The 27,275-nt window shown below is 38.2% G+C and overlaps 2 protein-coding genes across 6 annotated transcripts in view; one reads left to right on the top strand and one right to left on the bottom strand.

Moving 5' to 3' along the window:
- HLCS (holocarboxylase synthetase) overlaps positions 1-9,014 on the top strand; it is a 131,597-nt gene extending 122,583 nt beyond the window's left edge. Inside the window, exons 9-12 of one of the 2 annotated variants that reach the window (XR_005932811.1) lie at positions 140-254; positions 3,930-4,143; positions 4,651-4,983; positions 8,485-9,014. Coding sequence is in view for 1 of the 2 variants with exons in the window: in XM_030020216.1 (XP_029876076.1) it covers positions 140-254; positions 3,930-4,143; positions 4,651-4,819 (498 nt within the window). In the remaining variant the exon portion in view is untranslated. Of the gene's footprint in view, positions 1-139; positions 255-3,929; positions 4,144-4,650 lie in introns of both variants that reach the window. The other variant, XM_030020216.1, reaches the window with a different exon arrangement.
- A 125-nt stretch (positions 9,015-9,139) lies between these two features.
- Positions 9,140-27,275, bottom strand: part of SIM2 (SIM bHLH transcription factor 2) — a 63,407-nt gene continuing 45,271 nt past the window's right edge. Inside the window, exons 8-12 of one of the 4 annotated variants that reach the window (XM_030020218.1) lie at positions 23,747-23,894; positions 21,702-21,870; positions 20,159-20,567; positions 19,532-19,584; positions 13,200-13,419 (exon numbers count right to left, since the gene is read on the bottom strand). In XM_030020218.1, coding sequence (XP_029876078.1) covers positions 13,303-13,419; positions 19,532-19,584; positions 20,159-20,567; positions 21,702-21,870; positions 23,747-23,894 — 896 coding nt within the window. In that variant the 3' untranslated portion in view covers positions 13,200-13,302. Of the gene's footprint in view, positions 13,420-16,191; positions 16,319-19,483; positions 19,585-20,158; positions 20,568-21,701; positions 21,871-23,746; positions 23,895-27,275 lie in introns of those variants that run through there. The other 3 variants (XM_030020221.2, XM_030020217.1, XM_030020219.2) reach the window with 3 other exon arrangements.

Below are 27,275 nucleotides of genomic sequence, written 5' to 3'. Positions count from 1 at the left end.
GAAGAACAGTTGACAGTATCACATTCGGTGTGGCAAAGAGGTACAGAAAATATAGAATATGGAGTGATGAATGAGCCGTGTTCTTATAATCAGTATCGAAGAGCAAAGTGTTTCTAAATGTATGTTTTTGTTTCTTTAGGATATTGATCTGCGAGTAAAATGGCCAAATGATATTTACTACAGCGATCTTATGAAGCTTGGTGGAGTTCTGGTAAACTCTACACTTATTGAAACAACATTTCATATACTTATTGGTAAATGTCTGTTTTCAAGTTTTTCTGTACTGTTTTTTCTGAAGAAATTTGTTACTAATGTCTCTATGAGTTCAAATGATAAGGACAAGAACAAATAACGACAGCAGGCATAAGGAAATAAAGCACAATATTAAATCAAAAGGAAGCACAAAAAGTAAATGTTTTCATTCTTCTTAATAATTCCATATGCTTGACAAGAAAAACGTAAATGGAAGCATCTGGGCCGATGTAGTGGAGTTCAAAGAAAGAGCATTACAGGAGAGAGGGAAAATGTCCTACTTAATCTATTGCAAAACTAGTAGAATATACTGAAAAATGTATCAATTTTTTCAATTTTCTTTTTCTTTTCAACATGACAAATAGTTAAATAAGAACATGCCTTTTAAATCAGGAGAAAAAGAGCTACGTACACATAGTAATGTTTTAATTTCTCCTTTCATCCTTTTAAAATTTATTCAACTTGTTTCTGGTGATACCTTTCTAGAAACTGGAATATTGCTAGTGAAGCAGCAGTGAAGTAATGATTTGATTAATTAATCATTTTCTTTAGTTCTCTCAAAAAGTAAAATTTGCAAAGTAGTTGGGAAGGCTGGGTCAGGGAGCAAAGCGTGACAATAAGCTTGTTCATTGTGAAGACAAACAGTCTACCTGGAAAGCTGGTTCCAAAAAGGTAGCACAGCCAATCTCATAAAGACTGTATATGTATTTTCCAGCAAGTCTCAGTGCTGTACCAGGGGGAGATATTTAGGTCCACAAATAAGTATTGAGATGTTTTTATCATTTCAAGTCTGATAACCATCCTGCTATTTGTTAAGGAAAATTTTTCTTCTAACCAGCAGCAGCATAGATCTGTCAGACATGCTTAGAAACCTGCCAGCAGAGTTCTAGGTTCTGGTTCCAAAAATAATTCTCTCTGCTGTGTCTAAAAAATTAAATGAAAATTCCTTAGCAAGTCTAAAAGGTTAAAGAAGAAGAAGATAATATTTGGTTTGTATTTGAATGTAGCACAGTAGATAAGTAAAGTATCTTGCAAAGAGAGTGTGGGCATGATATTGTTTCTGTCAAGGTGCTGTAAATTTTAAGGCGCGAACAAGCAAAACAGTTGAAGTAGTCATCACCTCCTTCTGTGAAACATGCCTAGCCATTAAATTTTCTGTTCAATTGTTATATCCACATTTTGTAAATAATCTACATGTACAGAATGGAAGTTGCACCGAGACACTTAAAAAGTCTCTCTGTGCCCCATCAACCATTTACTGCTTCCATATGGTTTTCCAGAGCCTGTTCTGGTTAACACAAGAAAAGCAAAAATGGCTCCAAAAATAGTTCCTCTTATCAAATATCTCTTTGCACATTACATATTTGCTTTGGACCTTGTGTTTCTTACCCTAAACACAAAACCATTCAAATTCAAATGGAAACTTTCTGTATGCATTCTCTCTGATGTCCATAGGAGTCATCTTGGTGGCGATAGGTCTGAGGTATATACAATGATGTACATTTTCATCAACTTTCTTTCACCTGGAAGCTTCTAAGATTGAAATTTACTTGCCACATACTAGTCCAAGGATCTTTTCCATCATTTCAGTGATGTATGTCACTGACAGTAGTCGGAGTGACTCGTAACTTCTAACTTCTTGTATTAGTAGTAGCAATGAGATCAAACTTCCACAACAGGAAAGGTAAGCCAGATGCATCATCCCCTTTCTACAGTCATGTAGATTCCTTACCTCACTGTTTACATGGCACTCATGAAGAGTATCCCATATATGAGGATAGTGATCAAAATCAAAGATCATCTACATGGCTTCACTGCTCTGAGAAGTACCTCAGAAGAATATGGCAAAAGACAAACCTGCCTTTTCACCTGTACCATGTGCTCAAGGCCTCACAGACAACGCAGTTCACGTTTATACTTTTAAACATCTTTTTTTAAAAAATCTTTTTTTTTTTTTTTTTTTTTTTTTTAAGAACTTAACTGTCATGGGACTTTTGGAAGAAGAGTTCTGCAGATAATGTAAGGGCCAGACTCGGAACAGACATAGGTAGCCAAACACAAGTGGAATGCAAGGGACAGCCAATGTGCTTGACCTGCAAAAGCTCTGTCTGCCTCTGTGTGCAGTTAAGGCATGTCCAAACAGTGCACAGATGCTGAAGGCAGGACTAGCTCTAGAACTGGAAGATATATTAGCCACATCAGCACACTGCAAGATCAGTGCTAAATGTTTATTTTTCTCTCTTCTCACACGGGCAATACAGAGATGCCCTAAGAGTCATGAGCACCTAATAATTTTCAAATTAGCTGGCTACATTTTTGCCACTGCATTTATCCCCAGGTTCTTCTGCCTCAGCTGAGCTCATCATCTCAGTATGTCTCTCGTGTCTGTTTCAATTTTTGGATTGCAAAGTGGTGATGTCCATACATAGAAGCCTGAGTGCCCTGAGCCTGCAGATGGGCTCCAAGGCCCCGTTACACACCCTGACAGTACCACTCACAGCTTAATGGCCACAGCCACTGTCTCTTCACTTGTACTGTATTTGAGTGTAAACAGCTGAGTTGGGATTTGCTGGCATGGCACATTATATTTTCCAGTTCATTTTCCTTTGTACCTTTCCAATAATACATTTCACCTCATTTGCATGGGATCGATGTATTGGTACTGGTATCACTGTGGCTTTCTTTGCATGCATTCTCTGGCTAGTTAAAAGTCAAAACCTCCTTTTCACTGAAGAGATCCTTCTCGTCACAGTTAATACAAATTAATTCCATATATAAATAGTCTCATTAGTAGCAAATTTACAAAACAGTGTATCTGGACCTTGTTTCACATGGAGGTATATCACGTCTAAACCCGATTGCTGGACAGGGGTTTTATCCTAAATGTCTGAGGAAAGAAAAATCCAAATTATTGAGAGAAAAAAATAAGCAGGTAATACAATATATTTCTTTACATCCCTCGAAGCCTGTTTCAGCAGGCTGCAAAAAAGGCCCCAAGAGCCATATTTAAATAAGAAAGGCGTTCTGCCAACGTTATGGAGAAATCTCAGTGAGAGACTTGAGGCTTCTAAAGGATATGCTGTGGTAAGACAGATTAAGCAAACTGGAGTCTTACACAGCAAAGTTAAATCTTCTGGGCTTTTCAGAGCATGCCAAACAAGGCTTATCAGCTGAGTAAAAAGGCTTAATTTTCAGAAAATACAATCAGCTAACTGGAGTAAACAGAGAGGTCTCTGAATTAAATTTTAGACTGAAAAATAAAACTCCATCTTAGAGTATGATCAGTGATTTACTCTCAATTAGCTAATGACCTGTCAGCTTTTAGGGAGTAAAAAAATTTCTCACTTTGATGTTACTGTAACCAACGTGCAAGTTACCGCTTACCATCTTCCTAACTCTCATTGATAGGGTGGTGTGTTTTGAAAGACTGCACTGGATTTGCTTCTACAATTCTGAGGAGGCCTTTTAAGGGCAAGGAACAAGTAAAATCTGGACTGAGATTTGTAATTACACAAGTAGGAAGATTTAAAGGTGTAAGAGAGTGAAGAAAAACAGCTACTGGAAACATCCTTAGAGATAATGGTATCAAGTAGTTGAATAAAGTACTGACTTTCTGGTGGTAATAAAGTGTTGGTATTTACAGATCCTGTTCTCTTCTTTTGGTTTGTCTTCTTCAGGCTTTGGAATTAATGTAAATAACAGCAACCCCACCATATGCATCAATGATCTTATCACAAAATTTAATAAGGAAGAGGGTACAAAGCTGAAGCCTTTAACTGCAGACTGTCTTATTGCAAGAACTGTAACTGTGCTAGAGAGGCTTATAGATATTTTTCAGGAGAAAGGGCCCAATGGAGTTCTTCCCTGTTACTACAAGTACTGGGTACACAGGTAAGTATAATGTTCTTCTCAAACTTTCTTTTAAGAAAGTTGGAAAGAACTCATGGATATTTTGTCTTTTTCTACTAGATTGCCTTTAATACCAGTGACTTAGTTAAAATATACTCCCAAATAGGATGTAATTTTTTAAGGGATAATAAAAACAGCACATAGTAAAATCAATGGACTAGCTTGAGTTAAAGAACGATTCTAGGTATTTTACATGTATCAGCTCAAAACAAAGGGAACTGGGAATTATTTGTTTAGCTAGTGATGAAGCTGCTGTGCTCATGTCTTTCATTAAACAAAAAAACCTGTTTGGGTTAACTCCAACTCTCTTAATTCTACAGAAAGAAATTAAAGCATGTAGAAAATGGTGCTGAAAATCATTCTCTGTAAAGAACCAGTGAAGTGGGAAATAAAAATATTCTGCTAGACATTAGTCCTCTAAGTTATTTTTAATTGTTTGTGCAGTGTCCACTAATTAATTCCTAACCGTCTGGTTCTCTTTATTTGCAGTGGTAAGCAAGTCCGTCTCCACAATGAGGAGGGCCCGGTTGCATGGATAGTCGGGATAGATGATTATGGATTCCTTCAAGTTCATGAAGAAGGCAAGGGTGTAGAGTCTGTGCACCCAGACGGCAACTCTTTTGACATGCTGAGAAACCTCATAGTCCCAAAGCATTAACAGTCCTCAGAGCTCACAGCGCGGAGGGAGGCTTTTTAGTATTTGGCATCAAGCAGCTAAGCTTGCTTAAAGGTGGGAAGGGTGGTGGATAGCTTGATTTTTTTTCTTCTGATTTTCTGATATCTTTGTTCTTTGACACGGATAACTTCAACAGTTATGAAGAGGTAATGATCTCATTGCCGAAGGCCTTTATTCCTTCATATTAACTTTAAAACACATCTATGTTGCCATTCTTTGTAAGCATCTATTCTTTAAAAGGAACCTGATTGCAAAGGAATACTTTGCAATGAACAGAACTTTCTCTTCATTTACACACTGTATTTGAGAAACTGAAGTGGCTAAATATTTCCTTTTTGTGTCTCTGTGTTTTTGTTGTACTTCAGCACAATGCACTACAATATTTACATTTTTACTGTGGTTTTTTAAACTAAATTCTGGTTTATGCATTGTCTGCAGTGGAAACAGCTGGAAGAGCTCATCATATATTTCTGAATTACTGGGATTACCACTGTGTTTAAATTCAGGTCTAAATGTAGAGCCTTGCTGATTTGGTTCTTCTCCATGTGGGCCTCTACAACAGTTTTATCATCCTGTGCTTTGGTCTCAGGTCTGCAACTCTCTCATGACTACCTTGAGTTTTTGGAGTGTTTTCCATCAGCACTTAAGAACTGTGGCTGGTTATCCAAATTATTTGTACACCGCTTTTCTTAGACAGTTGGATCCGAGTAAGTCATCTCGTATCTCCTTTGAATCATAGTCTTCCAAGACACTTTAGCTCCCATAAGAATAGCCCACCGGAGTAGTGTATCACCTAGTTGCAATCTTCTTATCCAGGTTATTGTAGAATCCCATGTCAGGAGAGAGAAGTCCTAGTAGTTTAGAATTTAATAGCAATTCTATGTAATAGCAATGAAGTTAAGCGAATAAATAAGAGAAAATGCCCAGCTCTTAAAATCCCTGCCGTAAACAACTACTGTAGTGAAAAAGAGAAAACATGCAGCTAACCTGTGTCCAAATTCTCCTCCATTGTTTCTGTTGTCACCCCCTTTCCCCAAGCAGGGCATCTGGTTTTGCTGCTAACCATTAAAAGCAAGAAGTTTAACATCTGCTGACCCGAAAGTAGCTTGCTTTGGGGGCTGGCTGCACAGTTCCAGGTTAGGTGTAACAGCTTGGTCATGACTGGAAAGCCTGCGGGATCTTCCGTGCGATGGCAGCTTGTCGGGTTTTTCTCCCGGGCAAGGCAAATTTGCACCAGGAGGCTTGGCCACCACAGCACTTCAAACAGTTCTCTGCAAATGAAAAGTTTGTCATAGGTGTGATGTGGCCAGCTTCATTTCCTCAATAGGCAGCACTGCTTATTACGTTACCTTGTCCCTACTGAAGGTGGATCAGCCAAATTGGTTTCCACAAAGGACTTCTGTCTGCTAGCCAGAAAAGGGTTTTTTAGGTTAAAGTTCACCTCATAAACAATCTGAACATGTTAGTAGATTGTTTCAGTTACAAAGCCAAGAAGTCTTAAAACAAGGAAACTAGTCTGTAATGGTAATTTAGAGTAATCCTCACATATTAGGGTTTAGGTGGTTTGGCAGCAAGTGCTAGAAATTAGGTTGTCCCTATTACATTTAGGATTTTATGCTCCATATCATAGTAGATTTGTCTGTGTGCCTGGTTGTCCGTACCCTGCTGTTTTGTTTTTCCCCATGATCCACATCATATGAGACTGCACACCAATATTTCATAGAACTGTACAGTGGAGTGTAGACAGCTGTTAATTGGCATCGTTAAAATGATACACATGAACACCAGTTTTTGCTTTTTCCCACCAGATGCTTTCCAAACTGCTTTGGGCTGTTAATTTTTGGCAACTACATTTATTTCAGAATCAAATATTGATGCATATTATAATCAAATGAAACTTGAATCCGAGTTTAAAAAGTTTAAATAAAAAGAAGAGACCATTTATATATACATAATATGAAAAAATGTGTGTGTGTGCATACCATTCCTTGTGCATCTTCACTTTTTTCCTACCTTTTCCTTCAAGCAGCTTATGAGCAATGCATGCTGCTGCAGGTCAGCTGTGGAAAGCATAGCTCTGGTACTGTTTTTCCAGCCACAGAGTTTTACAAAACTTTAGATCTGTACCTCAATCCGATATTTGTAGCTAAAACACTGTCTCTGTTTTGGTACTGTAGGGTGTGCCTGTAGGAAGCACCTTTGATTTCGCTCATATTCCAGATAGACCGATGAGTGCCTGTAGAGATTTCTTTTAATGACCAGTTCATGCATCCCTCAGGTTTTGACTTGAATTGCTTCCTTAAACACGTTCTCCCATAGCTAGGGACAAGTACTGTAAAAGAATGATGGAGGGAAATGATAAAACATGCCCCTCTGTGAAGGGCAGGATGGATCTGCAAACCTTCACCCCACTACGCTACTACAGTGTCTGAGCAGCAGGCAGATGAGTTTTTAATAGTAAAATGCTGCAATATTTCCTGGTTGCTATTGTTACTTTTGGATTTTTTCATAGCTTTCTTAATGAAAAGCTTGTTCTATTCTCACTTTGAGTTGTAAGATTATTCTGAAAATTTTTGCATTGGAAAGAAACTTAGCATTGAACTTCCTTTCTGCAAATGAGAACTAACTGGGTGTGGACGTGTTGCAGCGTAGGTGGGTGCTGTGGGAACGTGTCGCTTTGCCTCTACTTTTTAGGGTCCTGTTCTGTGTGTGCAAAACTACCTGTTGTCTTGAGGAAACAGCCTTGAGTTGGATGAAGCGTTTGTTACAAACCTGACCTTTCCTTCAGAAGAACCAAAGAACATCACAAAGAAAATTCCCATTGTATCGTGAGCAGCTGCCTAAGGTCCTTCTGACTAGCAGCTGTTCCTGTGGAGAAAGGCAGTGAACCTTCCTGTACCACACTCACCTTAGGGTAAATGGGGAGCACAGCCAGCAGTCTTACTCTTTTTATGCCAAACTTGGCACACCCAGAAAGCCACAACATTTTGGTATGAAAATCATTGTTATTATTGTTCTTTATGTAGGACAGACAAATGTGGTGTAGAGTGTCTCTGGACATAGGTATGGAGAGAATCAGACAACTCCAGATCCAGAAGTAATGCACTGAAAATGTTTAATTTCATTCAACTGTCTAGATTAGTAAAACACCTCTTTCATTGTGAGGCTGATGTCATATCTTAAACTATTTTCTTGATGAAGTGCTTTCAAAAAACATTTATTGCAGTGTCCATATTTCTGTGACTTCATTTTTTTCCTCCTGGACTATGTTATAACATTTCTCATTACACATTGTGAAAATATTTGTCGAGGTTGTTTATTGATAGGAAAACTTCTGCTGAGCAGGCTGGGTGTGTTGGCACGTGTCTGTGTTCAGAAAGAGTAAGCAGGTTGTGTCCAGTCAGCACCGATGCTGTTTCCAAAGATTTGAAAAAGTAATAATGTACTTAACATTTAAGAGTTCAAGCAGTACATCTCACTTCTAGTAAAAGGTTTTATAAGACTTCAGAGCATTTTTAAAATACATCCAACAAAAATAATCTACTTTAAGGGCTATTACCTAGAAATAATATTAAAGCATTTAATTCTTTATGATGCTGCTTCATTGTACAACAATTTTTTTTATTTCTTTGCTTTTACTGATACAGCTACAAGACATCAGCAGTCTAAAAAATTACTCTCTGCAACTACTTTGGAATATACAGTAGCTATATTTAAAAAAAAAAAAAAATTAAGTACAGCTTAATATCTGTCATGAAAAAAGATTTGTGCCGCAAAGAGCTGATTCCTGGGGGTAACTGGTTTGATAAAAGCATTTGCATGCATAAGTTACTGCAGTGATGCACCGCACTGATCAGACACCAAAGAAATTAAATCTGGACTGAGGAAAGAACAGAGGTCAAAAAATGCCGGCGTGCCGCAGGCTGCGGTCATGTAACACACATTGAGAAAAAAGAACTACAGGGAAGAATTGTAAACTGATGTCATGTTTGAGTATCTTGCATTAGTGCGTTTCATTAGTGATTCTGTGTTATTTTCAGTTCTCCAAGAGTCTTCCTTTAAAATGCAATGTGGCTAAAATACAGTAAATAAAAAGAATCCTTGTATTTTATAGTACATTAACTGTCAAATATAGTACGGATGACAATTGAAATAAATTTTCAAATATGCAACATTATTCCTTGTGAAACCCTGTGTTTTGTAGTAAAAGAGAAATCCAACTCACTTTTCCTTTGGCTACAGGATTTTATTAACATTTTAACAGTTTTGTTTTACATAATAAATAAGCAAAAATGCTTTACATTTTTAGGGAATACATATATAATTCTGAGCATTAATAGGTTGTTTGTTTTGCGTGCTTTTTCACCTACGTTTGCCAAATAGCTTTTATTTGCATCATATAAAAAAAGCAAAATCTAATGTTCAGGAAAAAAAATGGAATAATAAAATTTTCTCTCTTTGAAGTATGACTGAAATTTTGAAAAAATACTTGGTGTCCTGTTTTGTGATTTTTAGAGAAATACTTGTATTCTGGCAGGTTTCCCATTCATTTGCACTTTCTCTCAGTGATATATTCTCCAATTTTACATCTATTGTCCACTGTGCTTAATTTCATTAAATTATTTTAATACCCTTCTTCAAATTACAGGGCTACTGCGACTGGGAGAGAAGTCTGTTCCCTTATCACCTTATTTACATTGCGGTGTTTCTGGTAGTAGGATAAAAACTTTGAGACCTCAATATGGGATTAACGTTTCCAACTTTACATTTCTGTGAAATATTCCCCCTCTCACTCTCTTTCTCTCTTTTATTCTCCATATCATTTACTTGCTAGATCTGAACTCCCCTAAGAGTTAAAATCCTACCAAGTTGCATGACAAAGGTATCTGTAGTGGCTCAAACAAGTACAGTAGAGAGAAATGAGGTTATTTTTCATAATGTATTCCAATAGATACTCCATTTCTGTGACACAATTTTTTCCAATTATTAAAAACATTGCCACTGTCAGTGGCTGTGCCGCATTCTGCAGTATGATTGTGCTATGAACATCTGTAGTTTAACTGACTAGAAGTCATATTTTTCTCTCAATATAATTCACGCACATTCCAGATGTGAACATGCAATTGCTGTTTCTATTTTGGAATGGCAGGAAAAACGTTTCACACATTTGCTTTTTTAATCACAGGTCTTTTCTAAAGCCTACCCTGTATTATCATATGTGAATGCATAATTGATTCATTATTGCCTAACAGGGAAAGTTCATGTACCTGAATATCACATACTGTAAAACATCTGTGGGAGAATGATGGAACACCTCCTCTGCTCGGGCTCATTGAATAAAGCCTGGAAGTGTGAATAACAAGGTAGACGCTGGAAAAATATTTTGTGGTATTTTACTGAAAAATATCAATGGCATTTTTTAACCGAAGCCTAATTTGTACATTCCTGAAAACATGTTTTTATAGTGACAAGTACTTACAAGAACAGAAAAATACACCAGATTGACTTTGTGTGCAGCAGTGTCACTAATGAGGTATAGAGAAAAGTGTAGCATGAGTGTTGTGCATCAGGTTTCTTTTTAATGATGCAAACAATATGTCAGTTACTCCTTTATAGGGCATGGTTTTAATTTAACAAAATTAACATACAAGTCAGCATAATTGCATCTTCTAAGGAGTTGGGCCCATTTATTAGTAACGCTGGCTGGGAAGGCTATTAACCAAAGCCACTGTAAAACCAACTTGTGTCTCATCGCTTCAATTTATGAAGTCAGAATGACAATAATATTCATTCATAACATTTCTGTAGACTTGCTAACTTCTCTAGCATTAGACAAACCAAGGAGCACAGTTATACTGAGTGAGTGAATATGCTGGTTTGGTTCTGCTCTTTTTTTTTTAAGGCAGTATTCTCGTAATGGCTGATCAGGTATTTTTTGTTATATTTATCATGAAATATATTTTTCATGCTTTTTTAGCAAATGAAGAAGTCAGACAACTGTGAGCTTCCAAGTCAACATCAATTTAAATTCATAATAAAGCCTGCTCTATTAAGCCTTTAATAGGAAGCAATAAAAATACCGAAAATTGTTTTGAAACATATGGTTTTAAAGTGTTTTTGTGTACTCATAGCAATAAATATTCATACATACAAGGATGTGACTGAATATTATTGCTGCATATAAAAGATGGAGAACACGTAATTTTTAAAAGTATATTTCATTACATTTGTATCTGACAAGGTGCAATCCATGAGCAACTGTTTTTCCATATTGCACAAGCCAGGTAAGCATTTTCTTCAGCGAAGGTCTCTATAGAGAGTCTCTGATAAAAGAGAGAAAGTTTTAAAAGTGTAAATTAGCCTTGAGTTGGGCCAAGAAATACAGCAAAGTATAGCTGACTCAGATCTACAACAACCTTCATTGTTGGTATTTACAGCTATTATTTAGGGAGTCATTCGTTGTTTTATCAAGAGCACACAATGTTTGGGGAAGTGGTCAAAAAACAAAGTGGACTGCCTGTTATCAATTAAACACACACAGATCCATATGTCTTTTTGTTTGTAAACTTTACAAAGAAGTAAAAAAAGGGGGGAAATCTATTCCTAATAGGCTAGACAAAATGTCAATGTCTGCTGTATGCCTTTCTCTTGCTACTGTTTATTAGCACAAATTGAGATGTGTGCAAGGCATTCAGTTCCCGACGTACTCAAACTCTGCTTTACTTCAAGTGCAACTTCGGGTTTTGTGGTTGTGCAATGACTTTTGACTTTCCATATTTGGATTGTCCACTGACATTATTTGTGAAGTGCATGAATCAGTCAAATATTAATCTTACCTTTGTGTTGACAATGAGATTTATGCTTAAGGAAGTTCAGTGCGTTAAAAGGTGAACATTTCAAACTTCAGAAGTCTACTGGTAAGTTTAAAATAAAGCATAAATGATCATTATTCCCTTGACTATAAAGAAAACATTTCTGGTGCTATTATTAAGATGTATTTTTGACTAGCTGGTTTGAAAATCTGCACAGCCTTCTCCCAGAATACTCAGTGAAACACACAGCTTAGAAGCTTCTTTTTCTTATTATAACATTTTATGGGGAATAGTGTCTAGTTCCTGCTATGGGATTTGTCCCAATTTGCCATGACAAGACCTGTAACCCTTTAATACGTATCTTTGTATGTATTAACTTGTCATATCGTTCTTTGTCAAGATAAATGGTGGTGGTAACAATCTCAGAACACTGAAATCTATGTTAAATAAATCAAATTTAGGTTTGATTTATTTAGTTTAAAAACTTTTGGATAATTAATAAATAAGCTTTTTCCAAACTGAGTTCTGCTTAGTTAGTACATCTGCATTATGGATGCTAAAAATCACCACTCTTTAAACAAAGTTCATTTGTCAGGGTGTTTAACACATAGGTGGAGAGTTGATGTGAGCTTTCACACAGTTTGTCAAAAATACCTAAACTAGAGTGTGTAGTTAATGATAAAAAAATCTTGAATGTATTTTGAGAAGGAGGGGTTGAGGAAAAAAATGTTCTTCATATAAATCTCTGCATATAACACCTATCATTTAATTTTGTTGCACACTATAAAATAACAAAAATAAGATCTGTAACATGTCTTCTCAGTGGCACCAGAGCTTAATCTGTGACAACAAAGCACGGAAGCTAGATGTAGGGGTTTTTTCCTGACCTTGAAGGTACCGTTACACATGGCTTGCCAGGAACACACAAGTCTGTCCCTCATTGACCTTCAGCTATGCTCAGTACATGTAACCATGTTTTCTCATGCTTTTTGCAAATCATTACAGTTTGGCTTCTTAATTAAATGTAAATACTCCTCTATTACTGTCACCTTCCATTGGCTATTATTACAGAAGTTCCAATATAATGGGGTAGTGTAGATTCCTTGTGGGTTTCTGGAGAAGCTGATGAGGGGCTTTGGGTTTTGTAAATAAATGTATTTACTTCCTCAGTATTGTATCCATAATTTTCTCCTACATGTCCTGTTGCTGTACATGATGAAGTTTGAAATGTACCATGTTTGGCTAAAACATGGTGATAATTTAGAAGCACAAATGGAACTTGTCCAGAGGGTCTCACATCCATCACACGTTCACTTTCAGAGTCATGATCAAGCTTTACAGTCATTCTATCATCACTGTCCAGTTCATCTAGATTTGTAGCGTGGTGACTAATATGCCCATATTTGGGTTCTTTCATACAAATCCTTCTTGTTTGCTCATATACTGAGGGCACTGGCAGGAGATGACTTAATTGTCCTATAGATTTAGACTGGAAACATTCTGATTTTGGCAGCAAGGAGTTAGCTATTGAATTTGAAAAAGAACTTTCATTAATGCTCATTTTTTCTTGTAGGTCTCTGTTAAAAGCTAATTTGTTTTCTTCTTTAATGAGTTGGTGAGGTGGCTGAATCCTGGTTTCTATTTTGTTGGGTTTCATGATGCCGGAATCATAAATCTCTTCTTTGTATCTGCTGCCTGGCATGGGTGCTGTGCAGCTTGTAAAGTTGTCAGACAGAGCATCTTGGCTGTATCTTCTGTTTGATATGGGCACTTGCAGGAAAGAGAAGACATGTTAATTACTGACAATAAGCTCATATAATAGTTAGACTCTAACACTTTTTATGACTGAACTTTAACACCCATTTGGTTTGGGCCAGATCCAAGTCCCAGTGAAGACATCAGAGACATTCCCATTTGCCTCAGTGGCTTTGGATAAGTCTTTTTAAGACAGTGCTGAAAAGTAAAAAAAAAAAAAAAACCCAACCCATTCAGGAGGGCCAACAGTGTTGAATAATTCTGAAAAGCTTTTCCATGTGAAATGCCCATTTGTTTATTTGACTGAATAATTGTAAATCACTGTCATTATTAATATGGTTAAATCAGGGAAATTAAACCAAAGAAATATTTGGAAATGTGACCTGCTATCAAAACCCTTGACCTTACTTAAGCTCGTTTCAGAGATTTATCAAATGATTTACCAAAGGATGGATAACATTTATTACATGTCAATGATTCAATGATTAGAGTAAAACAGAATTTATTCTTCCTGTCACTGTGGAAGTGTATTGGACATGTGCCCTTGTAAGGAAAGAAGAGAGTGTGTAGTATTAGATACTGACGTGTCGGTATCTAATTCATGATATCTATTTGTGATATATGTAATATCTAGATTGTGTCACGTTTAAGGCTTTGCTTTTTCTCTTTGAAAACTAGCATCAGATATTAAAAACTTCTATTGAAAAGCAACATAAATACTTCTTGAGTAATGCTGTATCTCTGTTGTTAAGGTACTATCATGTAATAAAACTATATGTATAATATAAATGTAATTTACAACGCATACTGAGAATGTTTGTTTGAATGTGGGAGTACTAAGCTGGGTATGCATGGAAAATTAGAAGCTAGATTCTTAAATTTTCAAAAGAGTATGAACCTAGGATTTCCCCTCAGGCTCTTCCTCTAAAATATATTGAGTAATCCTAGTTTTCTCTTAAGTTTCTACATGGTAGTTGAACTCTTGAAACAGTTTGAATTGTTTTTATCATTTTCTGCTTGGCTTACGCAGCTTTTCCTTTTTGTACATACCTATCTACAAATGGTAAGAGAAAAAAACACTGGTTTACTCCTATACAGTATGGCCAAAATTAGGCAAGTACTAATTTTTTTTTGCACTGTCTTGTGTGAACAGTTTGACAGTTATACTACTCCTCCAAGGCATATTTGAAACTTTTATGTTAAAGGTTAAATAAGGCACTTAGCAAATTTCTCAAATTAAACCTGAACTCTATTTTGTGTTATGCTCACTGAAAGCCCTGGACACCTAAGTGCTTTTTGTAAAAGGGATTTTCTGTTTTTCTAAAAATTTCATTCAACATCTTAAAAGTTTTGGAGTTCCCCTGTAGTGGTTGCTGACGTAACTGTACCTGCTAATAATTAAATATTCCCTGTGCTATAGTAGACTGGCAGAGCCTTCATGTATAACAGAGGAAGCAGAAATAGCTCAATTGTACCTTTTTTTATATGCAGAGCTTCATTAATTTCAGAGGGAGTTGCACCACATAATTACCAGAATTTAAACAGGAATCTGGATCCAATTTCTTCTTGATCAACCCACCACCCTCCTAGAAACAACAACCTTTCATGTTATTCATTTTAATTTCCATGTGTATATTTTGTACAATGTATATGCAGTTCTAAGTAAAATGAATTCTCATCAGCTGTTGAAAAATGGCCCTCTTAGATCACAAATCAAAACAGGGATTCAGCCACATGCTTGAGTATAACTTGGAAATTTTACCAGTGTAATTATACTATGATAATTTTAACTTTATGTTTGTCATTTTTACTATGAAATAACTATACATGCTGCAAGCTACTGACATGTAACTAATATGGTTTGACTAATCTGGTATACTGGTTTTAGTGTTTTTTCCCACTTGAGACATCCACAGGAGTGATGGGTTTGTTCTCTTGCTGCAGCATGGAGTATTGTTAGTTTATGGCTCTACTCTAATCTCGGAACAAAAGATTATCCTTTTCCATTTTCAGAGCCCACACTTGTAAGAAGCTGAAGCATCACAGCAACCAGTTGGCCCCTGTCTTATTATCTTCATTTTTGTAAACTCAAATTCTGCTGGGCTGATGGCTGCCTTCTTGGTATCAAGAAGTAATTTGCATACTTGGAAGATTTACAGGATATTATCCATTTTGTTCTATCCTGTTTCTCAAATGTGGTTTTCATCTCTTTTGTTGATGAAAAAGGTAAGCGTCTGGTTAATTGTTTGCAGGCTTCCATTAAAGTTGTCAGCACATTCGTGGAGTTACACCAGACAGTTAAGCAAGTCGCATCTGCAGTGTAACAAAGCACAGTCATTCTTGTCCGCTCACATTCAGAACAGTTACTGGAGCTAGACTTAAATCTGCTTTTGTCTTCCTTTGCAGACAGAAACACAAGGATGCCCTGGGACAGGCTCCTCCTGGGGAGTTTTTCATACAGAAGTTAATAGAAAGCTGACCAGCAGCTGTAGAAGGGCAGCACCCTAGGATTGCTTCCACCCATCTGGTGTGTGGGCAGTTGCCAGACTACCTGCCTCAGCAGGTGTACAGGGATCCCATGCATTCTGCACTTCCCCAGTGCTGAAAACACTTTACAGCCATTGAAGTCAGTGCATCAATTTGGGATAATTTCCTGACCACTATTCTGCCAGAGCAACTCAGCTATGCCAAGTGAGGTAGACACAGTGCACATCCAAGTTTCTGTATCACACCAGAGTGATAGCAGCTTTCTAGAAGGCCCTTTATACTTACTTACACTGCCTCCATTCATAGCAGCCTACAACTGCAACAGTGAACTCGGTCCTTCAGGCATCATGTCTCTGGTAATTCTTGCCAAGTAGCTCTGCTTTCCTGCTGGCACACAGGGTACAGTTCGGGCAAGTTGAGGGAAAACCTGGAGATAAGAGCCCCATCACCTGGCAGCCTGCTCAGATTTAGCATCCAACTATCCAAGTGGGAACAGGAAAGCTACTCTAGCAGGGATTGGTCTTTGTTTAAAACATATCAAGTCTATTCATAGCTCACTCGGTATACTAGAGGCATCTTTCCCCTGTCATAGTGCTGCAGTAAGGAGCATTCCCTCCTCGCCTTTAAATAGTGCAGTCAAAGATCAGATGGTGCTCAACAGGGAAAGATGCTTGCAGAAAAGGTATTACTTCATTCACAAACATGCCTTTCTGTACCAAGGTATTAATGGGTAGAGCTGCTCCTCGTTCTCCCATTGCCCCTGTCTACTTCAGTAAAAATGAAAGACAGGCATCTTGGAACCAGGTTAAAGTAAAGCAAGACTGGTATTCAGCATTGATCTTCATACAAAGGTATGCAGTCGTTACCAGCAGAGTTTTGCATCCTGTCTGTGAAAAACCTTGTCTGTTTTTAGGGCACAGCTGAAGCCCTCTTCATGCATGCTTTGTCTTGCATAATTTTTCTTGGGCTTTCTGATCTCCACTAATCTCAGAAGAGTGTACTCCTGACACTACAGGTTTTGAAAAGACAATATGGCAACACTTGAATGTTGACATGTAGCCCATGATGTTTCAGTATGTTTCCTAATCCTTTGTACAAGAGGACCTTCAGAGAAGAGGAGCAATTACTCAATTGCTCTGAGTTTTGTTGAAGACCCTAACTGCAAATCATCTGAGGCATGGGGTGATGTTGTAATTACTATGTTCTGCATTATTGTCCCTCCAAAAACAATAGTAAGACAACATGATCTTCAAGATCTATTTGTCCTAGTGGAATACACTTTTCAAAGAAGATGTCATGTATTTCTTCTGGTAGTCACAGGCTAAAACTGGGGAGTTGGTTTGGGGAAGGAAGATAGATCAGAGCTTTTTTACAGATTTTCTTAATACTCTTCATCATTTCCTGAGTTTTGGCATAATTAGTGACACTAAGCTTCACGCAGATAGTACAGACTGGGCAACAGCATAACTTAATGAGAAGTGGGTACTGTGGTACTCACAGTAGTAATGTATCCATTCAAGTGTACAAAGGAAACTTCCCTGACTAAGAATATGGTTGTCTTCTCTGAAGTGAGTTTCTTTTCTGATGACTAGGACAGCTGGAAAAAAGTGGAAGAAGCTTCAAAACCAGATTCTGAGGCAGCAGCATCTGATTGGCAGGCAGTTTTATCTGCTACGTGCTTTTCCAGAGCTTTGATGGCTTGGCATGATCATCTTAAAATCTCTGATCTCTCCAAAAGAAGCTATTTTCCATAGAGAAAAATGTCTCTGGCCTACGGCATTTTTGGCAGATGCTTCTATGGATGTGATGTGGAATAGCCCTTGCATCCAACCCGGTTGCCAGATGTCATATTTGGCATTGCCTTTGGATTGAAGATAATGACGCTAAGCAGATCCTCTCTGCTTTGAAGCTTACTGGCTGTCAGTTTTTCAGTGAACTACTGGAAAAAGCAGCAGTTGACAATGTAAGGAAGATCAGATGCCCCTTTCAATTCAAAGAAAAAAGTTGCTTCCAAAGGTTCAGAGTTCTCTTCTGCCACCAGCCTTAGCAAAAGTACAACAGGGCTAATTCTACCTCAGGAGGAAACAAACTCTGGAACAATTAGATATAAATTTTCTTTGCAGTGGAGGTCATGTTTTTTATTTCCCCCTTTATAACACTGTGTGTGAACTCAAGCAATGATCTCTGACAAGGCCCGAGTTTGACCATATTCTTTTTTCCTTCCTAAATAGTACAACTGTAAGTGCTTTTGCAGAGAATTAATTGTACCAAGTCAGTTTTAATGAAATGCCCAATAGCTAAACATCCATAAAAATACATCTGTGCTTAAAAGAGAACCCACATATTCCAACTTAGCAACAAAATCTTAAGTAGCGGTAGAAACAGAAGTAAGAACTGCTTGTATCACAGCTCCATTTTCCTGTTCATGAGGAAATGGTGAAGCTATGCATGCATGATGAAATTTAAAAATACCAGCAGTTGCTTGCAATTTTTTGTAGAGATATTTTTTTACCCTAACATATTTAGCAGTATTCCTGTGGAATCCGTCTGACAATATATTTACTAGGAGTTATCTGCCCATATCAACCGACTGATGGTGAATTGCTTGTCTGCTGCTATGCTTACTGGGCTTTTCTGGCAAATGTTATGGCCACAATCAATTTTACAGACTGTTCTCTGAACAGGCTGTTCTTTCCACATCCATTCTCAGTGTATCTGATGGCACCCTTAGACCAGCAAGGGGTGGATCTACTTTCTCAGTCAGTCTCACAGCATCTGTTAGTCTGGAAGCAGAGAAGAAAAGCTGGGCTGACTTCTGGACACCTAGAATAGCTTTGTTCCTCCAGACTTACTGGGGATCTGCAGGACTTACTTCAATCCTTATACTTATCCTCAAAAGATGTAGGGTTTTTTTCTTTTCCACAAAGATACAGCATCTTTAGAAAGGACAAAAACATTTCTTATTTTTTTGTCTAAAGCTACTCCTTTTCACACCCAGTCCACAACAGCAACAGAAGAAAGCCAGCACATTAGAGGTGCATGAGCTCAGAAAAAGCACTTAACCTGCACTAGACTGTAAGAGCTTCAGTCTTGCTCATTTTCAACATAAACATAGAACCGTAAAATAAAATGCTGCAGTCAGCTAGGTGAAGTCAATCAGCTAGGTGAGGTCAAATAGTCCTATGAAGGACAAAACCCTGGGCAGAAGTTATTTGCTTCTCTGTGGGAGACACATTCAATGTCTGATACCGTCTTCTGTCTGATGTAGCAAGCTCGGCTTTTAACATCTGCAGATATTCCCTTCAGAACTAGGATTTCTAATGTTATGTCCCTAAGTGAATAAATGCTTGTTTCAGGTACTCAAGAATCTTGAGCCTATCTTTTCTAGCTCTTTTATTTTAAATTTCCACTACTGCTTCCTCTGTCCCATCCTCAATGAAGCTAAAAGAAAGGAGTGTTTCCATCTAACTTTATAAAAGTATGTCAACCAGTCAGTCTTCATCAGTGATTTTTAACTAATCAAAATGGTGTATGCAGATAGGTGTGATGTATATGAGATCTAAGGATTAGAGTGTATCTTGAGCTTGTTTACATTTAGTTACTTTATAGCTTTGCAAGGTTATTTCTTATAGGTTGCCACCTCAGAGAAGTCAATGTCTTCAGTGCTTCCTTCAAAGTATTTGAGCTGACCATCTGTACAGAGAGATAATGCAGTTGATCGGGGAGGAGCACTGGAGATATTTTCAAATAAAGCAGAAGACAGTGCATTTCATTTACTCATTCACTGTAGTAACTGTATGGTAAAGACATTCAGAATGGCTTCATACTCAGAAAGGACAACCTTCAATTTTTATGGAAATAGATCACGTTTATTTTAATTTCTGTATGTGAGCTGAAGTACATTTGTTTCTGACTTCAGCAATGACTTACCTGACAAATTCCACTAAATAACTCTGATAGTGCAAAACATGAAGGTAAACAGTGTTAAAGGAGGTGGTATCTCTGCCCTGTTCTAAAAGTGATTCTGGTGAATACATTTTTGCAACAGATGCTTTGATAATATTCCTAAACAAGTGCTGATGGTAATGGGACAAGGGATGAACATGTAAATACTGTAAACATAGTGGTTGTTACACTTCACTGTTTCTGATTTTCTGTATTTCCTAAACACCTTGTAATCCCTGTTTTTAAACTACAATTACAAATCTTTCCCAGACACCCCACAGCTTTGCTTTTCTTTTTTTTCTTTTTTTAAAGTGACACCCACCTTCATAACTCTGTGCAAGATTATGTCGGATGATGTTCACTGGTTGATCAGGAAGATTTTTGGATGGTGACTGGCTGTTGGGTACCAAGGAGTTGGCATAATGCCACTGGCATTCTCCATTTGTCTGCAGCGTACTCAAGAAAAATCGAGCCACTTCACAAGGTGCTCCTTGAGACTGCCCAAACTTTGAAGGCAGCATTTGCTTTTTGCTACTGAAGACATGAGAATCTACAGGGAAGTGTCCATAATGGTAAGAAAAAGGCAAGCTATATGATGGGGCATATAAAAGTTCACTGTTTTCTGAATGGAAGTTTTGTTCTTGAATGGTGGCAGCATTCACTGCAGGGCTGGATCGCCAGTTTCCCACCTGGCTGCATTCCAGTTTGTCTGTTTGGAATGAGCTGTATTGCTGGGGGAAAGAAAAAAAAAAAGGGGGGGGGGGGGCGAAGAGAGTTAAATGACTAACTTTTATATGAAACCACATAACATATCATACAGGCGCCCAGAGCTGGGCCTCCCTGAACTGCGATCTCACTGGCTAAAGGGACCAGTGCATTTAAAGTTCTTTGTCTTCATGGTAACTTTACCTTCACTTAACATGGGAACAAAAACCTATTTTGTCATCCTAATGTTAATGGTTTATTTGATAATTTTGCCAGTTGGATTTTAGCTAGTAAGTGTAGGCAGTTGTAAATACTGGAGGGCAGAAGTTTGCTGCAAAACACTGGAAGTCACTGATAAATGGAGTAGCAGACCACGAATATGTTTTTGCGTATATTGGCTTGTCAAGCTTTAGAATGGTAGGAAAACAAAATCTGTCCGTTGCATCAGTTTCTCTTCCCACTCTCTCCCACCCTCCTCTCCAGACTCCAAAGGCTTTTTGGGCTCTCACTGTTTTGAACGCAGTATATGTGCTAGCTGCATTCCCTGCTGTTTTAAGGTAACAGTAGCCCCTTCCAGCAATATTCATTGCAAAGTCTCAGAATGTCTCATGGTGGGTGTCAGTCTCACCAACTCAGTTTTATGGATAGTCTCCATAGTTTCTCTTCACACCTGGTTCTAGCTTACCCAGAGACAGCAAGAGATATTCCAAATCCCACTCCAATGCTCTGTTTGCTAGGATTCATTCTTATGATGCATTCTCCAGCATAAGGGAACTGCTAATACCTATGTGACATTAAGAACTCTGCATATCAACAGTGACTGAGATGCATTCTACACCAGTGCAAATTTTCACAACACAGCTATTCTTAGTAATTGTTTTTCTTCTTTTTACCAAGAAAGCACATTGTTTTTGAAGTACTTTACATACTTCATATCCAAAGGTTTTTGTGTTTGCATCACTCGCCAGAGTTGGTTTGTACTACTTGTGCTGTCCACCCCAAGAACAAAAAGGTCTAATTGTATTCCAGCCTACAAAGGAGTTCCTACAGCAGAGCATACTATAGTCAGTCTTACAGTAAGTTCAGTTCTGGATGATCTCTATCCTGTCCCAAGCACTCTATGATAACAATTCTTAAATAAATATTGCTGAAAAAATTACCTGTTGTGGGTAAGGCGTTGTTCTGAGTTTTGCCTTCATTTTATTACTTTTGGGTTTTACTATTTTCCTTGTTTCCTGCGAGGTAGATACTGAGTTTCTGCATGAAAACTGTGACTTAGAAATGGTAACCTGGTCCAGTGACAACTGAAGTTCCTTATACTCAATATCTCTGCAAAAGAACAGTCCAATAAATTACATACTCAAACATACCACACAAATCCAAAATAGCTCCTTTGAAAATACGTTAGCTTTCACAATGTTTTCATTTTCATTCTTCCAAGATTTTCACTGAGTCTGCAGTGCAAGTCTGGGGATGTCAGCAGGCAGTGAATTTTATGGTCTGATCCTGTCCCCACGCAAGTCTATCACAAATGTTCCACTGGGAACCGCATTAACATCTGTACTAAATATCCCCACTCTCTGAAGCTAAGCTCTGCCAACTTCTTCTCAGCAATCCGTGGCACCCTGCAGTTTGGAATCAGTCATGTCTGCTGATAGAAAGACACAGATCAATTCATCTGTCTCCTCCTCAACCAGGAATTGGTCTCTGCCTTGGCTGTCACAAGTATGCCCAAGGAAAGGAAAAGGAGCGATGTTCCTCTCCTGTCAGCACAATTGGCTTGTAGCTAGACCACAGGAGCTGCAGTGTAGTTTTTCTAACAGTCTCTAGACTTACATTTCTGCTCTGTTATCTTCAGTTTTATCTGCCCAACAGACAGGGCAGATTTTTGTACAAAAGAGGCTAAAAAATCAAGATCAGACTATGGATCATATTTTGAAACATCAGTTGATACAGTTCTGATGATTAAATGGTCTCCCCTGGTTTTGTCAGTAGCAACAGTGGAGCATATTTTTGAAAGGATAACTAGAAAAAAACCTACTTCTCTCTCAATTTCTATCTAGATCTCATTTCCATCACTTTTTGATGGTGAGTAACCTGGAAGTAAATTCAACTCCAAGAATATGCTGTTATATCCCTGGCACAGTGTCCTCCTTTTCACTCAAATCACTTGCCCCGACTCATGGGACTCAAGCAGGTTGCAAGACTGAGTCCTTCCCTCATGCTGCTGGCTCTCACATCGTACAGGAATGAGGGCAGCATTAGCCAGTGTGTCTAGGGCTGAGTACCTGCTTCAGGAAGTTTAAAGAAACACCCTATAGTTTCTCAACTCATCCACTTTAACTCCGCAAAGTCAGATATCAGAGACAACATTGTAATATGCAAACACACATGATCCTACCACACACATCATGCAACCACATCTTACTTTCAAGTTGGATACAAAATGGATCAGTCTAGACAAAAGAGTGTATAGTTCCCTGCTTTTTTACACTATTCAACACAATGAGTGCCCACTATCCCTCCCCCCGCCCCGATAGTCTCTTCAGTCACAGTCTGTTTCACTATTATTTATCCTTCTTATTCAAAATAGATTTCTGTCTCTCTCAGGTTTATATCAAGATAGGAATTTTGTAATGCCTTCACGACTTGAACTAGAATTCATAAACTGCAGGTCCAAACCGCTGTACATTCACCAGCTCAGTGGGAGCGACTTGCCATTGTGAGAATGTAGTTTTGCCCTGAGTGTCTGTGCAACCCAAGGCAAGTGAGGGAATCCTCGGTGATTCACCCGTCCCTGAAAGGAATAACGCTTCCTACCATGTCTCCGTCTCCCAAATTCACACTGTGATCTCTTCTGGGTAGCAGTGGCTTTCACTGTGTCTGGACAGCCCCAGTGCAGTTCTGATGCCAATTACAGAACTGGGGTCCAGGTCTAACACAAATGGCTACAAGTGGTATTACATTCAAGCATGTAGTGTACGAGGTAATCATCAGGAATACTAGCTATTTTTAGCTCAACATAACTAAAAGAGGAAGGATATGAGGAGAGAAAAGTGGCTGTAACATGCAACACCAGAATGATACTGGAAGACACAAATAAAGCAAACTTAAAGGATTTAATTAGTAATGAATCAATTACTGATAACACACAAAATGAATTGATTATTGATAACACGTAATGGTACAAAGTATTTTGACTTACGTAAGGACATAATTGACACTCACTATGCAGTGAGGCCGTGATGAACGGCTGTTATGCACAATAGTAGCGTAGCTCTGTACCCAAACCCAGCCTCCATGCTTGGACAGTAGTCGATAGTATTTGGTTGTGACTTGGCCTTTCACCAGCACTGTGAATGCAATAAAGAAAAGCATTTTGCATTGCTTGGACTTGTGACCACTTCCTGGAGAGATTTATTTGCAAGGCAGGGACTTTTCTCCCTCCTTCCCCTCCCTTAAACCTCCTTCTTCTCCCACCAAACTTTAAATAGCTCCCCTGCAAAGGTATCTGTCCTGCCCCTTTACATAGTTTCACAAGGTCACGTTATTGTTTACAAATAGTATGTTGCAAATTATTAAGGTTTGTCTTCCTTATTTTCCAGTTCACCCTGCTCTCTTATGCTTACATTCTGCAAAAACACTTACTGTTTCTAATCTTCTAACTGAAAAAGAAAAGTTCAAGGCAGCAGAAGTATTTTGAAGCCGACACAACTAGCTTGAATTTTTCCAATGTGTTTGGAAGCACTTTTGTCATTCATAGCTTGATTGATTATTGTGTATTTTGCAATGTATTTTATGCTATAATGCTTTTTCCTCTGTAAGCTCTATATTGTGAAGATTGATTTAAAAGGGTAAAATTAAACTGCTATTTGGTTCTTAAGCACACAAATAAAGACAAGGTCAGAGAGGTGAATCAGTTGCCTGATAGATTTCACTAGAAATGTAATCCTCTATACACCTGTTTGGATTCTCTGAACAAAGATATTTTGGCGTAAAGCTATGCTATATTAGGAGTTGTGCAGCATCTCTAAATATTTAATCTACCCACAGATATTTCTGGTTCAGTGCCAATAATTTATCTAACGATTCACTAGCAGGTAATGCCCAGCCTTCGAAGGTGGTTCTTCTGTTGTGTGACCCCGGAACATTCCTCTAGGAAACTCCGTCTTCTTACTTTTCTGTACAATCAATTATTTCTTTTAAATTAGGAAATAAGGGACTGAGCTTGCTACACAAACAATGTCCAAAAAAAGTGATCAATAGCAGCAATTCCTTTATATGATACATGATTAAGAAATGGAATTACTGCTTGCAAATGTAGGGCTTGTACTAGACTGAACTTAGTAGCAAAGTTCACTGAAATTTTGTTCTCTCACTGTACATGCTTGGTGCAGAAGCAGATACATAATAAGGAAATCGAACAACAGCTTTTTCTTTCAGCCAACTCTAGTAGCGCAAATGACCACTTGAAAAGAAAATATATGACCTTGTAATTAGTATTCATAGAAGATTTTTCTGACAGGGAGGACATCCAATATTAAATTGGGAACTAAAGAGTGCATAATCTTGGGGGGGTTTGTTTACTGTTTGGTAATTGACTATACAGTTATCAATCATCACTGCGGTTGGCTTTTTTTGTTCAGTTGTTACTTGGAGGAATAGGGGTTTGTAATTTCAATAGTAATCAGAGACCGCAATAATGTGAATAATGTGAATAGCCCAAGGTAAGACTGACAGAAATAGAAGAGCAAGAGTTCTTGTTCTTGCTAAACAGTCCTCTAAGTCTGCAGCATATAGGTCATCTCTCTGGACTGCTTACTCTCCAATCTATCTGCACACATCACAACATGTTTAAAATTTTCTTCAAATCCACTTAATCTCCCTAAGAAAATCAGGCTCTTACAAAATGGGTATAGACAGGTCTTTCTGAAAGTGTCAGTTCTCCTTCCATTACAGGATATGGTATCCATTTGTTCAGAAAGCAACAAGATAAAGAACAACATCTTGCAGGACATTCAAAAACCCACCCTTGCTGACACCAAGCCACTGCTATTTAGAGTTTGAAGTCTCTCTTAGATATCAGCTTTTTGCCTCATACTTGCTGGTGTACTTTTTCATGCCTACATTTCTACTATGGGGTGCAGGTGTGCATATGTACAGATATTTAATAAAATCTTGAGGAATATGTGCGTAAGTATGTAAACACACCTACAAAATACAAAGGCATGTGTACTCTTCAAGTGCAATATATCGCTCCAAGGTAAATGTCTTGTAGCTGCTACTCAAAGATTCAGCATAACAATGCAAATAGGGGTGTTCTAAAAATATTTGTTAATAATCAGCTATATTCCATGGAATCACTATGTTTCTTTGTGTTCCACAATCCAAATGGTCCAATTCTAGGAAATGATGGTTACATTTTGGCCTAGATCATCTAACAGATATTTTTTGTAATGTGGTCTAGGCTTTTCAGAACTAAGTCTTCCTACTATCTTAATGGTCACGTTTCCCTTGAATTCAAAATGCCTTGCTACTCAGTCTTCCAAAACAGAAATTAATGCTGTAATGGATCGCTAGCTATAACAAAGGTCTTCTGTGTGCTTTGGGACTAGTTTTGACTTTTTCTCTCTCTCACTCATTTTTTTTGAAATCCCTGTTTTAGCTCTCCAGTTAAGACAGTATTTTAAAAGATGTGAAAACCACTGAGGACTATAGTGTTCAGCTTTCCTTCCTAATTATATGGATAAACCAATATTTCTCCTGGGATGGGGGAGGACTCCATGTCTCCTGCATTTTTAGCAATCTGGGGAAAGTCTGACCTTGGCTAGGGGACAGTAACTGTGCTTCCGATACAGTAAATGAGGTCAATTTCCCTTTGGCCCTGTGTTAAATTACCCTGTTTGATGCTGATTGGGAAACCTCAGAAATGGGAGTGAGGTAAATCCACTACCAAGACAATCTGTGCAGTCTCAGACTTCTTGGTGGCCTCCGCTGCAATCAAACAGGGAGGATTCAGTGGCTTTAGCCTTAGCTCTTAGATGTGCCATTTTTAACTGGGTGTTCCGCTGTTGTGGTTCCCTCCTGGTTTAGCAGGCAAGCTGAAAAAGGCACTGGGCTGGCTGGGCTGGTCCTTTTAGTCTGTCATAGATGGCTATTTTAAAAGGCTTCAGCAGACTCACGGACATGTGGCTGGAGTTCCTAGCCTGCACTTAAGGATACCACTAAGAGAAAGGGACTTCTTGGTTCCACGCTCGCAGCAGTTATTGTTTTAGCTTCCCTGGCGCACACAACCTGGCATGTCATTGGTCCAGCCCTTGAGCAGCATGGTCAGTGGATTGTGCCCTAGCAGACTCTACAGTTCTTTTGCCCGCTTAAAAACTAGTAGAGCTCTGCCAGAAGGCTTGATTGCTGGGGCAGCTAAAGTAGACTCAATGCCATGGACAGAGTGTAAATTATAAACACATAGGTTGACTTCCGGGAAGCAGCAAAACTGGTGATGACATCAGCTGGGGCTGGGGCTTGCCCTGCCAAGGCACAGAGATGTGACTCTTGTAAAAGTTTATGTGGGAAGAGCAATGATGGTACAACATGTGGGATGCACAAAATCCTTCTCATGGAGAGATGATGGTACAAATGAAGTGATTTCTCTGAGGCCAGAAAAATATTTTGTCTATACTGGAACAGTGGAATATTTTGTCTGTACTGGAACAGCTTCTTTATCCTGTCTTTCA

This window comes from Aquila chrysaetos, chromosome 7 (genome assembly GCF_900496995.4).
Source record: "Aquila chrysaetos chrysaetos chromosome 7, bAquChr1.4, whole genome shotgun sequence".
NCBI classification, from domain to species: domain Eukaryota; kingdom Metazoa; phylum Chordata; class Aves; order Accipitriformes; family Accipitridae; genus Aquila; species Aquila chrysaetos.
The sequence above is the reverse complement of the archived record's forward strand: the minus strand, read 5'-3'. Positions and strand labels throughout refer to the sequence as shown.